This window comes from Oncorhynchus masou, chromosome 27 (genome assembly GCF_036934945.1).
Source record: "Oncorhynchus masou masou isolate Uvic2021 chromosome 27, UVic_Omas_1.1, whole genome shotgun sequence".
NCBI lineage: Eukaryota > Metazoa > Chordata > Actinopteri > Salmoniformes > Salmonidae > Oncorhynchus > Oncorhynchus masou.
The window spans coordinates 30,886,209-30,905,555 of NC_088238.1; the positions used below are offsets into that span (position 1 = coordinate 30,886,209).

The following is a 19,347-nucleotide window of genomic DNA, read 5'->3' on the forward strand; positions in this document are numbered from 1 at the left end:
ACACTCTCGTTGGTTGGTCCTCGCTTCATACTCGTCGCCAAACCCACTGGCTACAGGTTATCTACTAGTCTCTGCTAGGTAAAACCCCGCCTTATCTCAGCTCACTGGTCACCATAATAGCATCCACTCATAGCATGTGCTCCAGCAGGTATATCTCACTGGTCACCCCCAAAGCCAATTCCTCATTTGGCCGTCTTTCCTTCCAGTTCTCTGCTGCCAATAACTGGAACGAACTGCATGTTAATCACCAGTTGTCAGAGCAGCTCACAGATCACTGCACCTGTACGTAGCCCATCTGTAAACAGCCCATCTATCTACCTCATCCCCATACTGTATTTATTTATTTATCTTGCTCCTTTGCACCCCAGTATCTCTACTTGCACATTCATCTTCTGCACATCTATCGTCCAGTGGTTAATTGCTATATTGTAATTACTTCGCCACCATGGCCTATTTATTGCCTTATCTTACCTCATTTGCACTCACTGTATATAGACTTTTTGTTTTCTTTTGTTCCACTGTACTATTGACTGTGTTTTGTTTATTCCATGTGTAACTCTGTGGTGTTGTTTGTGCCGAACTTCTTTACTTTATCTTGGCCAGGTCGCAGTTGCAAATGAGAACATTTTCTCAACTAGCCTACCTGGTTAAATAAATGTCAAATTAAAAAAAAAAATGTTTTAAATCTCCAAAAACGACAATCTTTGTCCCCATGTGCAGTTGCAAACCGTAGTCTGGCTTTTTTATGGTGGTTTTGGAGCAGTGGCTTATTATTTGCTGAGCGGCCTTTCAGGTCATGTCGAAATAGGACTCGTTTTACTGTGGATATTGATACTTTTGTAGCTTTTTCCTCCAGCATCTTCACAAGGTCCTTTGCTGTTGTTCTTGGATGGATTTGCACTTTTCACACCAAAGTACGTTCGTCTCCTTCCTGAGCGGTATGACGGCTGCGTGGTCCCATGGTGTTTATACTTGCATACTATTGTTTGTACAGATGAACGTGGTACCTTCAGGCATTTGGAAATTGTGATTTATGAGTAAAATAATCTGTCTGTAACAATTGCTGGAAAAATTACTTGTGTCATGCACAAAGTAGATGTCCTAACCAACTTGCCAAAACTATAGTTTGATAACAAGGAATTTGTGGAGTGGTTGAAAAATAAGTTTTAATGACTCCTAAGTGTATGTAAACTTCCGACTTCAACTGCATATAATGCTGTTGAACAGTTACAATAGGCACTGTATTGGAGATGCTTTTACAGTGCCTTGCGAAAGTATTCGGCCCCCTTGAACTTTGCGACCTTTTGCCACATTTCAGGCTTCAAACATAAAGATAAAAAACTGTATTTTTTTGTGAAGAATCAACAACAAGTGGGACACAATCATGAAGTGGAACGACATTTATTGGATATTTCAAACATTTTTAACAAATCAAAAACTGAAAAATTGGGCGTGCAAAATTATTCAGCCCCCTTAAGTTAATACTTTGTAGCGCCACCTTTTGCTGCGATTACAGCTGTAAGTCGCTTGGGGTATGTCTCTATCAGTTTTGCACATCGAGAGACTGAAATTTTTCCCATTCCTCCTTGCAAAACAGCTCGAGCTCAGTGAGGTTGGATGGAGAGCATTTGTGAACAGCAGTTTTCAGTTCTTTCCACAGATTCTCGATTGGATTCAGGTCTGGACTTTGACTTGGCCATTCTAACACCTGGATATGTTTATTTTTGAAGCATTCCATTGTAGATTTTGCTTTATGTTTTGGATCATTGTCTTGTTGGAAGACAAATCTCCGTCCCAGTCTCAGGTCTTTTGCAGACTCCATCAGGTTTTCTTCCAGAATGGTCCTGTATTTGGCTCCATCCATCTTCCCATCAATTTTAACCATCTTCCCTGTCGTTCCACTTCATGATTGTGTCCCACTTGTTGTTGATTCTTCACAAAAAATACAGTTTTATATCTTTATGTTTGAAGCCTGAAATGTGGCAAAAGGTTGCAAAGTTCAAGGGGGCCGAATACTTTCGCAAGGCACTGTATATGAGATGGTATCTTGGTAGAGGCATTGAGTGGGTACAGTAGGGCGACCTCATCTTTGGGGGTTGGTCCTGCCTGTGTAGCAGCCTGACAGTCAGAGGATACAGGTGTGCGTGCATGTGTGTGTTTGCGTGCATGCATGCGTGCGTGTGTGTGTGCGTGTGTGCGTGTGTGTGTGTGCGCAGACCATGATGCTGACACTAAGTCTCTACTCTATAATTACATCTTTACACAGAGACAACTGCTGCATACTGGGTGGTTACTATAGCAACCATGTCAGCCTTGCACTGCTGCCACGACTTATAGAAGGAAGAGGAGGAAGAAGAGGAGGAGGAGAAAGAAGAGGAGTAGGCAAGGAGGACGAGAGAGAGAGAGAGAGAGAGAGAGAGAGAGAGAGAGAGAGAGAGAGAGAGAGAGAGAGAGAGAGAGAGAGAGAGAGAGAGAGAGAGAGAGAGAGAGAGAGAGAGAGAGAGAGAGAGAGAGAGAGAGAGAGAGAGAGAGAGAGAGAGAGAGTGTCTGCTTTTGTTGTGTGGGTATCAGATTTCTCCAGAACTTTCTCCAGCAACAACTAACTTCTACATCGGGGGAGTGTCAATCACCAGTTGGGATCAATTCAGTTTTCAATTCGGTTCATTGAGAATTTTTGCCCAGAGTTTTCTCTGATGATTTTTTAAAGGAATTAGTTTAATTTCAGTTCACTTCCTGGATTTACTGAACTGAAAAGTGAACTGAATGAACCCCAACCATGGAGTGAATATTCTAATCTGTTACCCTGTTGACATTTAGGTGCCTGAGCCGACTCATTCCTCTGTCGAGCCCCCATTACTGTATATCCATCCAGTCTAACACCAAAGTCATCAAATCAAGCTTTAATACCTTGATCCTGCTATGTACTTAGTAGATTACTAAGCATGCAGTTGAAATGCAATGGTGGTCTGTCTGTCTCTGTCTGTGTGTCTCTGTGTGTGTGTGTGTGTTCAACACACTACAGTACATAGCTACTCTCTGATCGCTGAGGCATCAGGTGTTGATCGTAGTGAATGAACACAGGCCTCTCTATCACTCTCGCTATCATATACACTCTCTCTCTCTCTCTCTCTCTCTCTCTCTCTCTCTCTTTATCCCATTCCCTCACACACACATCTGTATCTCTACTCTGTCAGTCTACTCAAACTGTCTATCCTGTCAGATCAGGTCCCGGCTATAATCAGGTTAGATTAATCTAAATCACTCAACACTAAACACACCGATGAGCGTGTGTGGGCAGTTTGTGTGTGTGTTTCTTTATCGCTGGTATCTGATAAGAACAGGGGTTAAGTGTGTTTGGACAGTATGGGTGTGTGTGCGTGTGTGTGTGTGTTATGTTATGACTGGTATCCGTTAATGCGGTAGATTTTAGGTGCATTATTGTCTGTCAATGTGGTGTGTGTGTGTTGGCCTCAGTGGCATGTATTCAATCGCGTGTTGTCACCCACGTACATCTATTTTTGTGTGTGTGTGTGTGTGTGTGTGTGCAGGGGCTTGTGTTACACATTCTAGATGAGGTCTGAAACTTTCAACAGGTTGTCAGGTATGCAGGAAAGGGAAAGGGGGGGGGGGGTACCTAGTCAGTTGTACAACTGAATGCCTTCAACTGAAATGTGTCTTCCGCATTTAACCCAACCCCTCTGAATCAGAGAGGTGCGGGGGGCTGCCTTAATTGACATCTTTGGCACCAGGGGAATTAGGCACACTTTCCACCATACCTATCCACGCACGCACGCACGCACGCACGCAGGCCTCACCATACGCCCTCTGTGTTGCATACTACATAGGACAGATGAGAGAGAGGTGAGGTGGTTCCAGGGTAGTTCCTGTTATTTAACCCACCTAGATTGTCACAGTTACAGCGGGCTGGAGATTGGAATATAGGCAGCTACCCTGTAGGACGGATCTGAATGTTATATTTATTGTATTACATTATACTGAACATACTGAACATACTCAATACTATAGTGCTATTACGCATTATGCAAACAAATGTTGCTGCGAGCAGATAGCAGAGATTTAACTCTCCAAGTTGGTTATAGGGAGGTTGCGGGGAGGCTTTGAGGAGGTTGCGGGTTGTTGTAGGGGAGGCTTTAAGGAGGTTGTGTGGAGGTTGTGGGGAGGTTATATTGAGGGAGAGGGCGCCAGGAGCAGCTCTCAACACTGCTGACTCATCCTACCCCTGACTGAGAGAGCAGACGTTTTCTCTCTCTTCCTCCGTCCCCCTCTCTTGCTTTCTCTCCACATCTCTCCTGAGTATTGGGGCTACTGGGTCAGTGTACTGAAGTAGCATCATGCAATCCACTCTAAAAGAAAAATGATGCTATTTTCCTCAATCGCCTGAGTCCTTTCATGTCACTGATTAAAGACGGTACTCGTCCACGAATCCCTTCATTTCACTGATTACAGGTCAAGAGATTTGATATGATGGGTCACACTAATACTTTAATAATGTGTGTGTCTTTCAGGAAAGCCATCTCGCGGTCGGGTCTCCAGCACTTGGCCCCGGTCCACAAACCCATGCCCCCCATCACTAACGGACCGTCCAAGGAGATACGCACGTCCGTTGACTGGACAGTGAGTCACACACACAAACAAACACACACACGCGCACGGAAAAACCACATGATTTCACCTGTTGAATTTCACATGTGAAAAAATGTGTTTTTGGAACATAACCTTTCAAATATGGATTGAGTATTTCACCGGAGATTTCCCAGGTGATGCCCTGCAAACTAAAATCAGTTCTTAGAATACACACACAAACAACACATACAGCATTTCCAACTTACATATTTGACACACTTGATTAGATTGTTTATTTTATACAGGGCTTTTTATTCAACACGTCCTCCCTGGGATTTGAACTCACAACCTCTTGGTTCGCAGCACGATGATCAACTTGCTACGCCACCATGTCTGTGTCAACGACTGATTTCACACTTTGAACTTCATAGTCCATCTCAGCGTTGTTAAAAATACACTCAAGAAAAAAACATGATATTTATCGTAGTGATTCAGCAGTAACATTAAAGCAGAATAATATGCCCCACCAACATTAGACATCTATACAGAAAACCCTCAAATGGTCTGAAATACGTCAATTAAATCAATGATGGGAGAATAGTCAGATTAAAGAGATTCTCTGGTACTTTTGTATACTTTTTTTGCCAATAGTTCTGAAAGTAGAACTCACGAGCCTAAAGTGGTCCCCGAAAATGGCCTACTACATCACATACAGTATGTGCATCACGTCATTGCTCTCTCTCTCTCGCTCTGCTATGGGTTCATGATGTACCTCTTGCTAGCTGTCACTCATGGGGCGAGAGGCTGAAGCCCATTGGTTGAACTCGAATTGCTCGGGTTCTGGACCACATGGGGGAAAATGGCGCAGCACAGCTTCCAGAAAAACTGTTGCTTTCAAATGAGGGATTCCGTGGATAATTGAGGTAAGATATTAATTCTGCTAATAGATTATGCATGTATGAACTACACATTGACTCATCCAGCCCACAGCGAGAGGTTTAGAAAATACTTACTAGTCACCAAAGTTCCGGAGCATGTCTTTAAATGAGAACTAACATAGCAGTGCAGATGGCACTCTTCTGCTAAGTGCAGATATGTATTATAGGTAATGACTGTGTATTGGACTGCTTACAGAACTCTCAGTGTCAAATCCAGAGGTTGTGACTTCAAATCCCAGGTCGGATCATATTGAAAATTCAGTACTAGGTGGTCATGTCAAATGTAATCATATTGTCATTGATTAAAGATTTGAACACTATTTTAGCTGAACGGCATACCACTTACTTTAAAACCCCATACCATTTCATTCATTTCCCTTACAAATAAGCATGTGAAATTTGCAGTTTCACGTGTTTTCACATGTTGAGCTGAAATGTTCACACGTGAAAACAAAAGAGACACGTGTGAGTTCAGTTGTTCACATGTGAAACCATATGTTCACATGTATAAAATGTAGATGCTAACACCAACTTTTCACATAGAATAACATGTTCTCACAATTGCAGTTTCACATGTGAAAATATTTGGCATCCCTATGTTTGTCACCTGTGTAGTTTCATGTCATCACATGTTGCTTTTACATGTTTTCACATTTTATCACATTCACTTCACATAATATCACATGTGAAACACCTCATCAGGTGAAATTGGTGTGGTTTTTCTGTAAGGGCACACCCAGGGATCCAACCCGGCTATACCTGGGGAGAAATAGGTCCCTCCATGCAGGAGATTTCCTCAACGTCATTACTGGCATTTCCCACTCTGCATGATGCACGCACGCACGCACGCACGCACGCACGCACACACACACACACACACACACACACACACACACACACACACACACACACACACACACACACACACACACTCACGCAAACACACACACTCTCACACGCACGCACACACACACGCACGCAAACACACACACACTCACACAAACAAACACACACACACACCGCCATTTAACTTTAATGAGCTAATGTATCAACATCATGCAGCACAGAGCGAATAATGTGATTGTGGTTGTGCTTTGCTGCTTCTCTGTGTGTGTTGGTTGTGTGTGTTTTATGTTTGATCCACATACCCTGTAGGGGAGGATATATTTCCCTCACCCACACACTGGAATCCAATGGACAATTAGGCACATTAAACACTCATACACTGTTTGTCTGCCGGGCATGTGGGAGAAGGTCTAACATGTTCCTTTGTGTGCGCTGAATTTTGTGTTGCTGTGCGTTTGTGTGTGTAGGAGACTGCTGTGAACGGAGACCACCTGTGGCTGGAGACCAGTTGTTCTGGAGAGCTGTGCTACCTTGGAGAAGACACCTGTGTACTGAAGACTGCAGTGAGTACATGGAGAGGGAGTGAGAGAGGGAGGGGGAAGCTAGAGGGGGAGGCTGAGACAGAGAGAGGGATAGAGAGGGATAGAGAGGGATAGAGAGAGAGAGAGGGAGAGAGAGAGAGAGAGCAATAGAAAGAGAGGGTGGGAGAAAGAGAGAAGGGGGGTAGACTGACAGAAAGGACAAAGGACAGAAAGTGGAGAGATGAGTGAAGGAAACAAGGAGAGAAGAGACAGAAGGGGAAAGAGGAAGAGAGTGGTCACAGGAGAGAGAGCCAGAGTGTGTGAGGAGAGAGAGCCAGAGTGTGTGAGGAGAGAGAGCCAGAGTGTGTGAGGAGAGAGAGCCAGAGTGTGTGAGGAGAGAGAGAGCCAGAGTGTGTGAGGAGAGAGTGTGTGAGGAGAGAGAGCCAGAGTGTGTGAGGAGAGAGAGCCAGAGTGTGTGAGGAGAGAGAGTGTGTGAGCCAGAGTGTGTGAGGAGAGAGAGCCAGAGTGTGTGAGGAGAGAGAGCCAGAGTGTGTGAGAGAGAGCCAGAGTGTGTGAGGAGAGCCAGAGTGTGTGAGGAGAGAGAGAGCCAGAGTGTGTGAGGAGAGAGTGTGTGAGCCAGAGTGTGTGAGGAGAGAGAGCCAGAGTGTGTGAGGAGAGAGAGCCAGAGTGTGTGAGGAGAGAGAGCCAGAGTGTGTGAGGAGAGAGAGCCAGAGTGTGTGAGGAGAGAGAGCCAGAGTGTGTGAGGAGAGAGAGCCAGAGTGAGGAGAGAGAGAGGAGAGCCAGAGTGTGTGAGGAGAGAGCCAGAGTGTGTGAGGAGAGAGAGCCAGAGTGTGTGAGGAGAGAGAGCCAGAGTGTGTGAGGAGAGAGAGCCAGAGTGTGTGAGGTGTGTGAGGAGAGAGCCAGAGTGTGTGAGGAGAGAGCCAGAGTGTGTGAGGAGAGAGAGCCAGAGTGTGTGAGGAGAGAGAGCCAGAGTGTGTGAGGAGAGAGAGCCAGAGTGTGTGAGGAGAGAGAGGAGAGAGAGCCAGAGTGTGTGAGGAGAGAGAGCCAGAGTGTGAGGAGAGAGAGCCAGGAGAGAGAGCCAGAGTGTGTGAGGAGAGAGAGCCAGAGTGTGTGAGGAGAGAGAGCCAGTGTGTGAGGAGAGAGAGCCAGAGTGTGTGAGGAGAGAGAGCCAGAGTGTGTGAGGAGAGAGCCAGAGTGTGTGAGGAGAGAGAGCCAGAGTGTGTGAGGAGTGTGTGAGGAGAGCCAGAGTGTGTGAGGAGAGAGAGCCAGAGTGTGTGAGGAGAGAGCCAGAGTGTGAGAGAGCCAGAGTGTGTGAGGAGAGAGAGCCAGAGTGTGTGAGGAGAGAGAGCCAGAGTGTGTGAGGAGAGAGAGCCAGAGTGTGTGAGGAGAGAGAGCCAGAGTGTGTGAGGAGAGAGAGCCAGAGTGTGTGAGGAGAGAGAGCCAGAGTGCGAGGGGAGAGAGCCAGAGTGTGTGAGGAGAGAGAGCCAGAGTGTGAGGAGAGAGCCAGAGCCAGAGTGCGTGAGGAGAGAGAGCCAGAGTGTGCGTGGAGGAGAGAGAGCCAGAGTGCGTGAGCCAGAGTGCGTGAGGAGAGAGAGCCAGAGTGCGTGAGGAGAGAGAGAGAGAGCCAGAGTGCGTGAGAGAGAGTGCGTGAGGAGAGCCAGAGTGCGTGAGGAGAGAGAGCCAGAGTGTGTGAGGAGAGAGAGCCAGAGTGTGTGAGGAGAGAGAGCCAGAGTGTGTGAGGAGAGAGAGCCAGAGTGTGTGAGGAGAGAGAGCCAGAGTGTGTGAGGAGAGAGAGCCAGAGTGTGTGAGGAGAGAGAGCCAGAGTGTGTGAGGAGAGAGAGCCAGAGTGTGTGAGGAGAGAGAGCCAGAGTGTGTGAGGAGAGAGAGCCAGAGTGTGTGAGGAGAGCACTGGTGATAACAGTGTTATGCTGAGGTCTATAATTCAAATTTCAAGTTTTATTAGTCGTATGTATTTACATTGTGTTAGAAGGCCACGGAGAGCGTCAGTAGAGTGAAGTGCAGGTATTCCCAAACTGGGGTATGTGTACCCCCATGGGTACATGCAATGCCGTCAGGGGTACGGCAAATCAAAATGTGATTCAAATGTTTTACAACATTTTTTTCCTTCACATTTTCAAACAGTCCATTTATAATTTCCAATGGGGCCATACATTTGGGTGAGTTTTTTTTCTTGTCTGAGTAGCCTCATTTCACTGCCAAAAATCAAAATAAACCATCTAGTGTTCAGTGAAGTAACAACACAATGTCAAATACAGGTAGGCTCGTCAAATAATTAACATCCAATCACATCAACCGTTACTCTCTCGTGGGTATTCCACTAATGGTCCTTATGTAGCCAAATGTAGCTGCTGCTCATGTTGGTATCTGTACTGATGGAGCAGAAACCATGACAGGGAGACATAGTGGACAACGCATGTGCAAGCCGTTGCTCCCGACGCCACTTAGGCACACTGCAGCATCCACCGAGAGGCTCTTGCTGCCAAGGGTATGCCTGACAGCTTGAAATACGTTTTGGACACTACAGTGAAAATGGTTAACCTAGTTAAAGCAAGGTCCCTGAACTTTCATGTATTTTCTGCACTATGCAATGATATGGGCAGCGACCATGTAACACTTTTACAACGTACAGAAGTGCGCTGGTTGTCAAGGGGCAAAGTATTGACACGTTTTTTTAAATTAAGAGACCAGCTTAAAGTTTTCTTTACTGACCACAACTTTCACTTGTCTGACCGCTTGCATGGTGACGAGTTTCTCACACGACTGGCCAATCTGGGCGATGTTTTTTCTCGCCTGATTGATCTGGATCTAGGATTACAGGGACTCTCTGCAACTATATTCAATGTGCGGGACAAAATTGAGTCTATGATTGAGAAGTTGGAGCTCTTCTCTGTCTGCATTAACAAGGACAACACACAGGTCTTTCCATCATTGTATGATTGATTGTGTGCAAATGAACTGAAGCTTATGGACAATGTCAAATGTGATACAGCGAAGCACCTGAGTGAGTTTGGATGCACAATTACATAAGTTCTTTCCCGAAATGGATGACACAAACAACTGGATTTGTTATCCCTTTCATGCCCTGCCCCCAGTCCACTTACCGATATCTGAACAAGAGAGCCTCATCGAAATTGCAACAAGCGGTTCTGTGAAAATGTTATTTAAATCAGAAGCCACTGCCAGATTTCTGGATTGGGCTGCACTCAGAGTATCCTGCCTTGGCAAATCGCGCTGTTAAGACACTGATGCCCTTTGCAACCAAGTACCTATGAGAGTGGATTCTCGGCCCTCACTAGCATGAAAACTAAATACAGGCACAGACTGTGGAAAATGATTTAAGGCTGAGACTCTCTCCAATACAACCCAACATTTCGACGAACAAATATGGTTTTATATGTAAGATGGTTAAATATAAAGCACAAATATTGATAATTATTATATTATTATTTGTGCCCTGGTCCTATAAGAGCTCTTTGTCACTTCCCACGAGCCGGGTTGTGACAAAAACTCACACTCATTCTTATGTTTAATAAATGTAGCGTATAGTGTGTGTGTGGCAGGCTTACAAAAATGGCAAAAAACAACATTTGAGAGTGCGCTGACCCAGGTGCTAGAAGGGGTATGCAGCTGGAGGTCGAATGTTTGAAGGGGTACGGGAGGTACGGGACTACAAAAAGTTTGGGAACCACTGCTCTAGAGAGATGACTTTGATCATGGAATAGGATAATAAATAGCTTTGACACTATCTGCAGTAGTAATCTCTAACATTACCTTTAAAGGCCCTGTGTCGTTTACATTCAGTTTTGCCTGTGTTTTATATCATTATTGTACAGGTGCAGTGATCTGTGAGCTACTCTGACAGCTGGTGCTAAGAAATTAGTGAGGGAGATATGAGTCTCCAGCTTCGGTGATTTTTTGAAGTTTGTTCCAGTCATTGGCAGCAGAGAACTGGAAGGAAAGGCGACCAAAGGAGGAATTGGCTTTGGGGGTGACCAGAGAAATATACCTGCTGGAGCGCGTGCTATGGATGGGTGCTGCTATGGTAACCAGTGAGCTGAGATAAGGCGGGGCTTTACCTAGCAAAGACTTATAGATGACCTGGAGCCAGTGGGTGTGGCGATGAATGTGAAGCGAGGGCCAGCCAACGAAAGCATACAGGTCGCAGTGATGGGTAGTGTATGGGACTTTTTGGTGGCAAAATGGATGGCACTGTGATAGACTGCATCCAATTTGCTGAGTAGAGTGTTGGAGGCTATTTTGTAAATGACATCGTTGAAGTCAAGGATCGGTAGGATGGTCAGTTTTACGAGGGTATGTTTGGCAGCATGAGTGAAGAATGCTTTGTTTGCGAAATAGGAAGCTGATTCTAGATTTAATTTTTGGATTGGAGATGCTGAATGTGAGTCTGGAAGGAGAGTTTACTGTCTAACCAGACACCTAGGTATTCGTAGATGTCCACATATTCTAAGTCAGAGCCGTCCAGAGTAGTGATGCTGGACGGGCGGGCAGGTGCTGGTAGCGATCGGTTGAAGAGCATGTATTTAGTTTTACTTGCATTTAAGAGCAGTTGGAGGTCACAGAAGGAGAGTTGTATGGCATTGAAGCTCGTCTGGAGGTTTGTTGACACAGTGTCCAAAGAGGGGCCAGAATAATACAGAATGGTGACGTCTGCGTAAAGGTAGATCATAGAATCACCAGCAGCAAGAGCGACATCATTGATGTATACAGAGAAAAGAGTCAGCCCGAGGATTGAACCCTGTGGCACCCCTATAGAGACTGCCAGAGGTCCTCTAACAGGCCCTCTCTGCCATAACAACAAATAGTCTGTTTTCCCTTCCCGACTCAGACCACTCCAAGCAAAAGTCTTGCATAAGATATTGCTTTTAGGAAAAAAAAAAATCAAATTCCATCCAATTTGCGACAGATTTTTATGCAAATATTCAAGTCTGCATAAAACAATATGCGCATTTTCCTACCAGAGATGTCTTTCCATCAGACATACTTTTCTTGCTGATTAAAAGGCTGTGCGTGATGACGTAGTGCACATACAAATAACGTTAAATTCCCATGTACCGAATTAAAAATGAAATGGGTTTCCATCACAGTTTCAAATCTACTGATGGTTTGATCACAAAAACTGTTGCGTTATATCGAAAAACTCTGGTCTTCACAACAACAACAAATCTCCAGCCAACAGCTCACAGATACACTGTAGGTAGCCTTCCCGCACTGTATTATGAGACTATGGATAAACGCGATATTACTAGTTTTTGTCAAACGGCAGCCAAACATCGATTATCAGGTCACCAGAATAAGACCCTCAATATTTATTGGAAAGCAACATCAAGCTCATCGCCGTGCATATTCACCGCCCTGTGAAATTCATCATGACTTATTTCATCTGTAGCCTAATAAACCGCAAGGCTTTCGCGAGTCCTATAGTGGGAGGACCGCACACCATGTCTTCGCGTGACTCCAAGTTTACTTCGACATGATGGTTAATAGTATGTCAATATTTGCGCATAAAGGCGGTTCCACCACCATTTCTTGCATAATACATTTTACCGACACAAAAGGTACCCACCGGTCGAACGAACAAATTGTCAGTCCGCATTAATAATACTGTACCGGCATTTCATGTTTCCATCAACCCGGTCGTGACTTTTTTCGTGCGTCAGGTAATTCATCGCATTAAATGGTTGGATGCAAACATGGTTAGTAAGGTACTTAATTGTTACCCAGAAATGATCTGATATTGATATAAAAACGGCTGCATTTGGCCTTTAATATCTCTTAGTGTCGAGGCCACAAACACTGTCATTAGTCTGAATAGGATAGAGGCTGGTAAGAGCAGGCCAAAATGTAATCTCTCTCTAGTTTCCCCATCTGTCTCTCTCTCTTTTTCTTCCCCCCTCTCCCTCTTTCTCTCTCTTCCTCTCTCTCCCTCTTTCTCTCTCTTCCCCCCCTCTCTCTCTCTCAATTTCAATTTAATTCAATTTAAGGGCTTTATTGGCATGGGAAACATATGTTTACATTGCCAAAGCACGTGAAATAGATGGACAAAAGTGAAATAAACAATAAATACATCTCTTCCTCTCTCTATGTCAAGTTCCTCTCTAACACATTATGGCCTTAATACGTGTTTGATGTTTTTTTCAAGCATAGACAACTATTTTATTGTGACTTGGTCCGAGCTGTCTGATTTATCCGATTGTATGTGTGTGTGTGTCTACGTGAGTCTCACTGCTTTCTCTGGTGTGTGTGTGTGTATCCTGTCTTTTAAGAAGTCTGCCCCCAGGAGGAAGTGCGGAGCGTGTAAGATCGTAGTCCACACCGCCTGCATCGAGCAGCTCGACAAGGTAACACACACACACATTGCAATTCTCCCTTTCAACAAGTCAATCTGATAAAGCACACCTGGCGCTACATCCTTACCATCTCTCACTGCCCCCACCCTCTCCTTCTCTCTCAGATTAACTTCCGCTGTAAACCAACGTTTAGAGAAGGAGGCTCTCGCTGCCTCAGAGATGTGAGTTAGCATCTGATGATGGTGTGTCTCTGATATATGTGTGTGTGCGTGCGTGTGCCTGTGTGTTTGTGTGTGAGAACTGCTGTATATGTCAGTCTCTGACTGCTCTCTTTTCTTTCCCTCTCCCTCGTCCCTGTCTTCTGCAGAATATGTTGAGGCATCACTGGGTGCACCGGCGCCGCCAAGAGGGGAAATGCAGACAGTGTGGGAAGGTAAGACACCTACTGTACACCTGAAGGATATGCACCCTGTCTATTGTGTATATATGAATGAATAACATGATACATCCTGTGTATCCGGTAGAGCTTCCAGCAGAAGTTCTTCCACAGTAAAGAGATTGTGGCCATCAGCTGCTCCTGGTGCAAACAAGCTGTGAGTAGTGTCTTGTGTGTTTCTCTGTGTGTTTGTATGTGTGTGTGTTTGTGTATTGGGGATGTGCGTGTGTTTTCTTCTCTAGTAGAGTGTCTGTATGAGTTAGTAGCGGTACCTACAGACCCCTAACCCAGTCTCCTCCCTCTCTCCTCTCCTCCCTCTCTCCCCTCCTCCCCTCCTGTCCCCCTCAGTTCCATAACAAGGTGACGTGTTTCCAGCTACATCAGATTGAGGAGCCCTGTTCACTGGGGGCTCACGCCGGGGTCATCGTCCCCCCCTCCTGGATCATCAAAGTCAGGAAGCCACAGGTGAGAACACAACACACACACGAACCCTGACACAGATTCACACACGTAGGTCAACTGCAGCTCAACCACCGGCTTAACCCTAGAGCACACACACAGTCCAACAGGGAGCCTTCACGTCACATCACAGCCAAACAACCAGGATTGGAGGAGACCCACATGCTTGGGCACGCACTCCTTTACACACTCCTTTACGCACTCCTTTACGCACTCCTTTATACATTCTACGCACTCCTTTACGCACTCCTTTACAGACTACTTTACGCACTCCTTTACGCACTCCTTTACACACTCCTTTACACACTCCATTACACACTCCTTTACAGACTTCTTTACGCACTCCTTTACACACTCCTTTACACACTCCTTTACACACTCCATTACACACTCCTTTACGTACTCCTTTACACACTCCTTTACGCACTCCTTTACGCACTCCTTTACGCATTCCTTTACAGACTCCTTTACGCACTCCTTTACAGACTCCTTTACGCACTCCTTTACGCACTCCTTTACACACTCCATTACGCACTCCTTTACGCACTCCTTTACGCACTCCTTTACACACTCCTTTACACACTCCTTTACACACTCCTTTACGCATTCCTTTACACACTCCTTTACAGACTCCTTTACACACTCCTTTACAGACTCCTTTACACACTCCTTTACACACTCCTTTACGCACTCCTTTACGCACTCCTTTACACACTTCTTTACACACTCCATTACACACTCCTTTACAGACTCCTTTAGGCACTCCTTTACACACTCCTTTACGCACTCCTTTACACACTCCTTTACGCATTCCTTTACACACTCCTTTACATACTCCTTTACAGACTCCTTTACACACTCCTTTACAGACTCCTTTACGCACTCCTTTGCACACTCCTTTACGCACTCCTTTACGCACTCCTTTACACACTCCTTTACAGACTCCTTTAGGCACTCCTTTAGGCACCCCTTTACGCACTCCTATACACACTCCTTTACACACTCCTTTACACACTCCTTTACAGACTCCTTTACGCACTCCTTTACGCACTCCTTTACAGACTCCTTTACGCACTCCTTTACAGACTCCTTTACGCACTCCTTTACGCACTCCTTTACACACTCCTTTACAGACTCCTTTAGGCACTCCTTTAGGCACTCCTTTACGCACTCCTTTACACACTCCTTTACACACTCCTTTACGTACTCCTTTACGCACTCCTTTACAGACTCCTTTACGCACTCCTTTACAGACTCCTTTACACACTCCTTTACAGACTCCTTTACGCACTCCTTTACAGACTCCTTTACACACTCCTTTACGCACTCCTTTACAGACTCCTTTACATACTCCTTTACATACTCCTTTACACACTCCTTTACAGACTCCTTTACACACTCCTTTACGCACTCCTTTACATACTCCTTTACACACTCCTTTACAGACTCCTTTACACACTCCTTTACGCACTCCTTTACAGACTCCTTTACACACTCATTTACGCACTCCTTTACAGACTCCTTTACACACTCCTTTACAGACTCCTTTACGCACTCCTTTACGCACTCCTTTACAGACTCCTTTACGCACTCCTTTACAGACTCCTTTACGCACTCCTTTACAGACTCCTTTACGCACTCCTTTACAGACTCCTTTACACACTCTTTTACATACTCCTTTACATACTCCTTTACACACTCCTTTACACACTCCTTTACACACTCCTTTACACACTCCTTTACATACGCCTTTAGGCAGTCCTTTACAGACTCATTTACAGACTCATTTACCGACTTCATTTACATACTCATTCACAGACTCCTTTACGCACTCCTTTTAGAGTCTGCAGTCTCTTCTTATTACTGTTAACTTCAACTGGCCTCCACATACACCAGCAGCTAGACAGCGCTGTGTGTGTGTGTGTTGTGTGTGCTTCAGGGTTTATCTGTGGAACATGCCTTAATGCGTTTCTCTCTCTCTCCCCTCACACAGAGCTCATTCAAAAACTCTACAAGGAGGAAAAAACGCACATCATTCAAAAGAAGGACCAGTAAGAGAGGAACTGACGTGAGTACTGTTCTCTGTCCCTCTGTAGAGTTAGTACTGTTCTCTGTCCCTCTGTGGGGTGAGTACTGTTCTCTGTCCCTCTGTGGGGTGAGTACTGTTCTCTGTCCCCCTGTGGGGTGAGTACTGTTCTCTGTCCCACTGTGGGGTAAGTACTGTTCTCTGTCCCTCTGTGGGGTGAGTACTGTTCTCTGTCCCTCTGTGGGGTGAGTACTGTTCTCTGTCCCTCTGTGGGGTGAGTACTGTTCTCTGTCCCTCTGTGGGGTGAGTACTGTTCTCTGTCCCTCTGTGGGGTGAGTACTGTTCTCTGTCCCTCTGTGGGGTGAGTACTGTTCTCTGTCCCCCTGTGGGGTGAGTACTGTTCTCTGTCCCCCTGTGGGGTAAGTACTGTTCTCTGTCCCTCTGTGGGGTAAGTACTGTTCTCTGTCCCTCTGTGGGGTGAGTACTGTTCTCTGTCCCTCTGTGGGGTGAGTACTGTTCTCTGTCCCTCTGTGGGGTGAGTACTGTTCTCTGTCCCTCTGTGGGGTGAGTACTGTTCTCTGTCCCTCTGTGGGGTGTGTGTACAAACGTGGTCTATTTGCTGACAAGGGGTCGGCTCTTGCTAATATCTTTTTGCTCCCATTAGGAGTCAAAGTGGCGCCCGTTCATGCTGAAGCCCCTTCCCTCCCCTCTGATGAAACCTGTTCTAGTCTTTGTCAACCCCAAGAGTGGAGGCAACCAGGTAAGTTAACCTATGATTCCTGACCTATAACCTAACTGCTGGCCCACAAACCCCTAGCTACCGTCATCCCTGACCCCTGACCCTAACATCCTTCTCTCTCTCCGTGTCTCAGGGTACTAAGGTGTTACAGATGTTTATGTGGATCCTGAACCCTCGCCAGGTGTTTGATCTCTCCCAGGGAGGGCTCAGAGAGGCGTGAGTACTACGCCCTGCATGCTCCAATCTATTTCCCACACACTACACCCTATACACTATTTCCTACACCCTAACCTCTGTACGTCATGTCTCTCAGGTTGGAGTTGTACAGGAAAGTGCCAAACCTGCGTATCCTGGCCTGTGGAGGAGACGGGACGGTGAGAGAATGAACATGTTATTACTGTTTCACTTCAATTCAACTGCTATTACTAATGTCTGTCTGTCTGTCTGTCTGTCTGTCTGTCTGTCTGTCTGTCTGTGTGTCTGTGTGTCTGTGTGTCTGTGTGTTAATGACTCTGTATGTTTTCAGTGCTACTGTCAGGGGTATTCAACTTTTCCCCCACGAGATCCAAAACCTTTGGTTTTCTGTTAATTTTGCTAATTAATTGGACACACCTGGTGTCCCAGATCTAAATCAGTCCCTGATTACAGGGGAACAATGAAAAAAGCAATGAAACTGGCTTCGAGGTCCAGAGTTGAGTTTGAGGGTGCTTGATGATAGACAGTGCAAATATGTTACTGTGTGTGAACACAGCTCCCCCTTGTGGCAACACACACACACACACACACACACACACACACACACACACACACACACACACACACACACACACACACACACACACACACACACACACACACACACACACACACACACACACACACACACACACACACACACACACACAGCATTAATGAACTTCATTAACAGAGCCCCATCTCACTCTCTCTCTCTCACCTTCTCTTGCCTTAGGTGGGGTGGATCCTGTCTGCTCTGGATGAGTTAGGAATGACCCCCCATCCGCCTGTAGCTGTACTTCCTCTGGGGACAGGAAATGACCTCGCCAGGACTCTCAACTGGGGAGGGGTAAGCTGCCCTTTGTGTGTAGATGTGCGTGTGTTTGTTTTGCGCCAGTGTGCGCCCGCACTGAGGTGTCATCCACCCATTATTTTAGAGGGGGCAAGAGGAACATGAGGGGGGGAGGGGTTGTCCGGAGAGGGGCTGGAATTTTGTACTTTTCAAACACATGAAACACCTTTTCCCTGCCACCTAGAGCGATAATCATTATGCCTAATTCTATGCAACAAAAAAAATACAGTATGTATATTATTCTGCATAGGTAATCTAATCGTACGTCTTTACCTGTTCAAATGTCATTTTAATGAATGTTGCACATCGATTCTTTAGGAACATTTATGCCTTAGGAGTTTAGTACTACTGTCACACTGGTGTATAGTGTCATAAGGCATTTTCATATTTTCTAGCAACCTTGCCAGCAGGCCTGCCAGCTAAGATAGCCAGACAAGCTACACCAACTTGATTGGTAGCCAGAAATGCCTCGGTGGCTAGTAATGAGGTCGGGAGATTGGGAACCTAGCTGGCTAGCTAAAACCTACTTCATAACATTGCTAGGTGGCAAAGAGAATCGGGGGTCGGGCTACTCTTTGGCTGGTCCAGTCGGTGTGCCCCCTCCGCCAAATTCCCGCTGACAGATCTTCTTTTATAAACAATTTGGATAAAACGTGGGCTTAAAAATGAAGTTAAGTAATGAATTCAACGTGTAAAAAGCAGAGGGGGGCACGTGCCCATTGTGTCCTCCCTGCATGTGTGTATCTCATTATGTTTTGTACGGTATACATTTCCCTCTGTCTGACTCTGACCCTATACAGTCAACTTGCTAACTACAGCACAGTCAACACAGTGGACTCTGCCTTACTGAAATAACTCATGTTGTACTGCAGCTGTAATTAGTGGGGCTCGTTGCAGGTGTTGTCTTGTTCTCTTTGAGTCTGTGGCCCTTTTAGTCTGTCCTTTTCGTCGCTGCTGCTCTGTCTGCCTGTCCTGTTTTATCAGCATTCAGCCTGTCCTCTCGGTTCCCCTGCACCTTGCCACAGCGTGTGTGTGTGTGTCCTGTTGATGAAAGTGCTGCTGTCATCAGCACGTTCGCTGACACAAAAGCTTGTGTGTGTGTAGGTGATGTGAAACAGCCTTTGTTTGGCACTCTCTCTCTCTCTCTCTTTGTGTGTATGTTGTGTGTGTGTGTGTGTGTGTGCGTGCGTGCGTGTTTGTGTATGTCTGTATCCTGTTGGTGAGAGTGCTACTTTCTCTGACACAAATTGCCTGAATCAGTGTAAAGATGTTTGTGCGTGTGTGCATGTGTGTGTGGGTGTGTGTGCACTAAGGCTAATTAGCAGTAGCTCAAATGAGCGTTGCCTAAATATAAACGAGTT

General features: G+C 45.7%; 1 protein-coding gene across 1 annotated transcript in view; it reads left to right on the forward strand.

Moving 5' to 3' along the window:
* LOC135515435 (diacylglycerol kinase iota-like) overlaps nt 1-19,347 on the forward strand; it is a 64,922-nt gene that overhangs the window by 15,582 nt on the left and 29,993 nt on the right. Inside the window, exons 2-13 of the mRNA XM_064939102.1 lie at nt 4,527-4,635; nt 6,836-6,931; nt 13,216-13,290; nt 13,404-13,460; nt 13,607-13,672; nt 13,764-13,832; nt 14,024-14,140; nt 16,128-16,202; nt 16,825-16,920; nt 17,033-17,115; nt 17,213-17,273; nt 17,870-17,983. Of these exons, the coding sequence (XP_064795174.1) occupies nt 4,527-4,635; nt 6,836-6,931; nt 13,216-13,290; nt 13,404-13,460; nt 13,607-13,672; nt 13,764-13,832; nt 14,024-14,140; nt 16,128-16,202; nt 16,825-16,920; nt 17,033-17,115; nt 17,213-17,273; nt 17,870-17,983 (1,018 nt within the window). The remainder of the gene's footprint in view (nt 1-4,526; nt 4,636-6,835; nt 6,932-13,215; nt 13,291-13,403; nt 13,461-13,606; nt 13,673-13,763; nt 13,833-14,023; nt 14,141-16,127; nt 16,203-16,824; nt 16,921-17,032; nt 17,116-17,212; nt 17,274-17,869; nt 17,984-19,347) is intronic.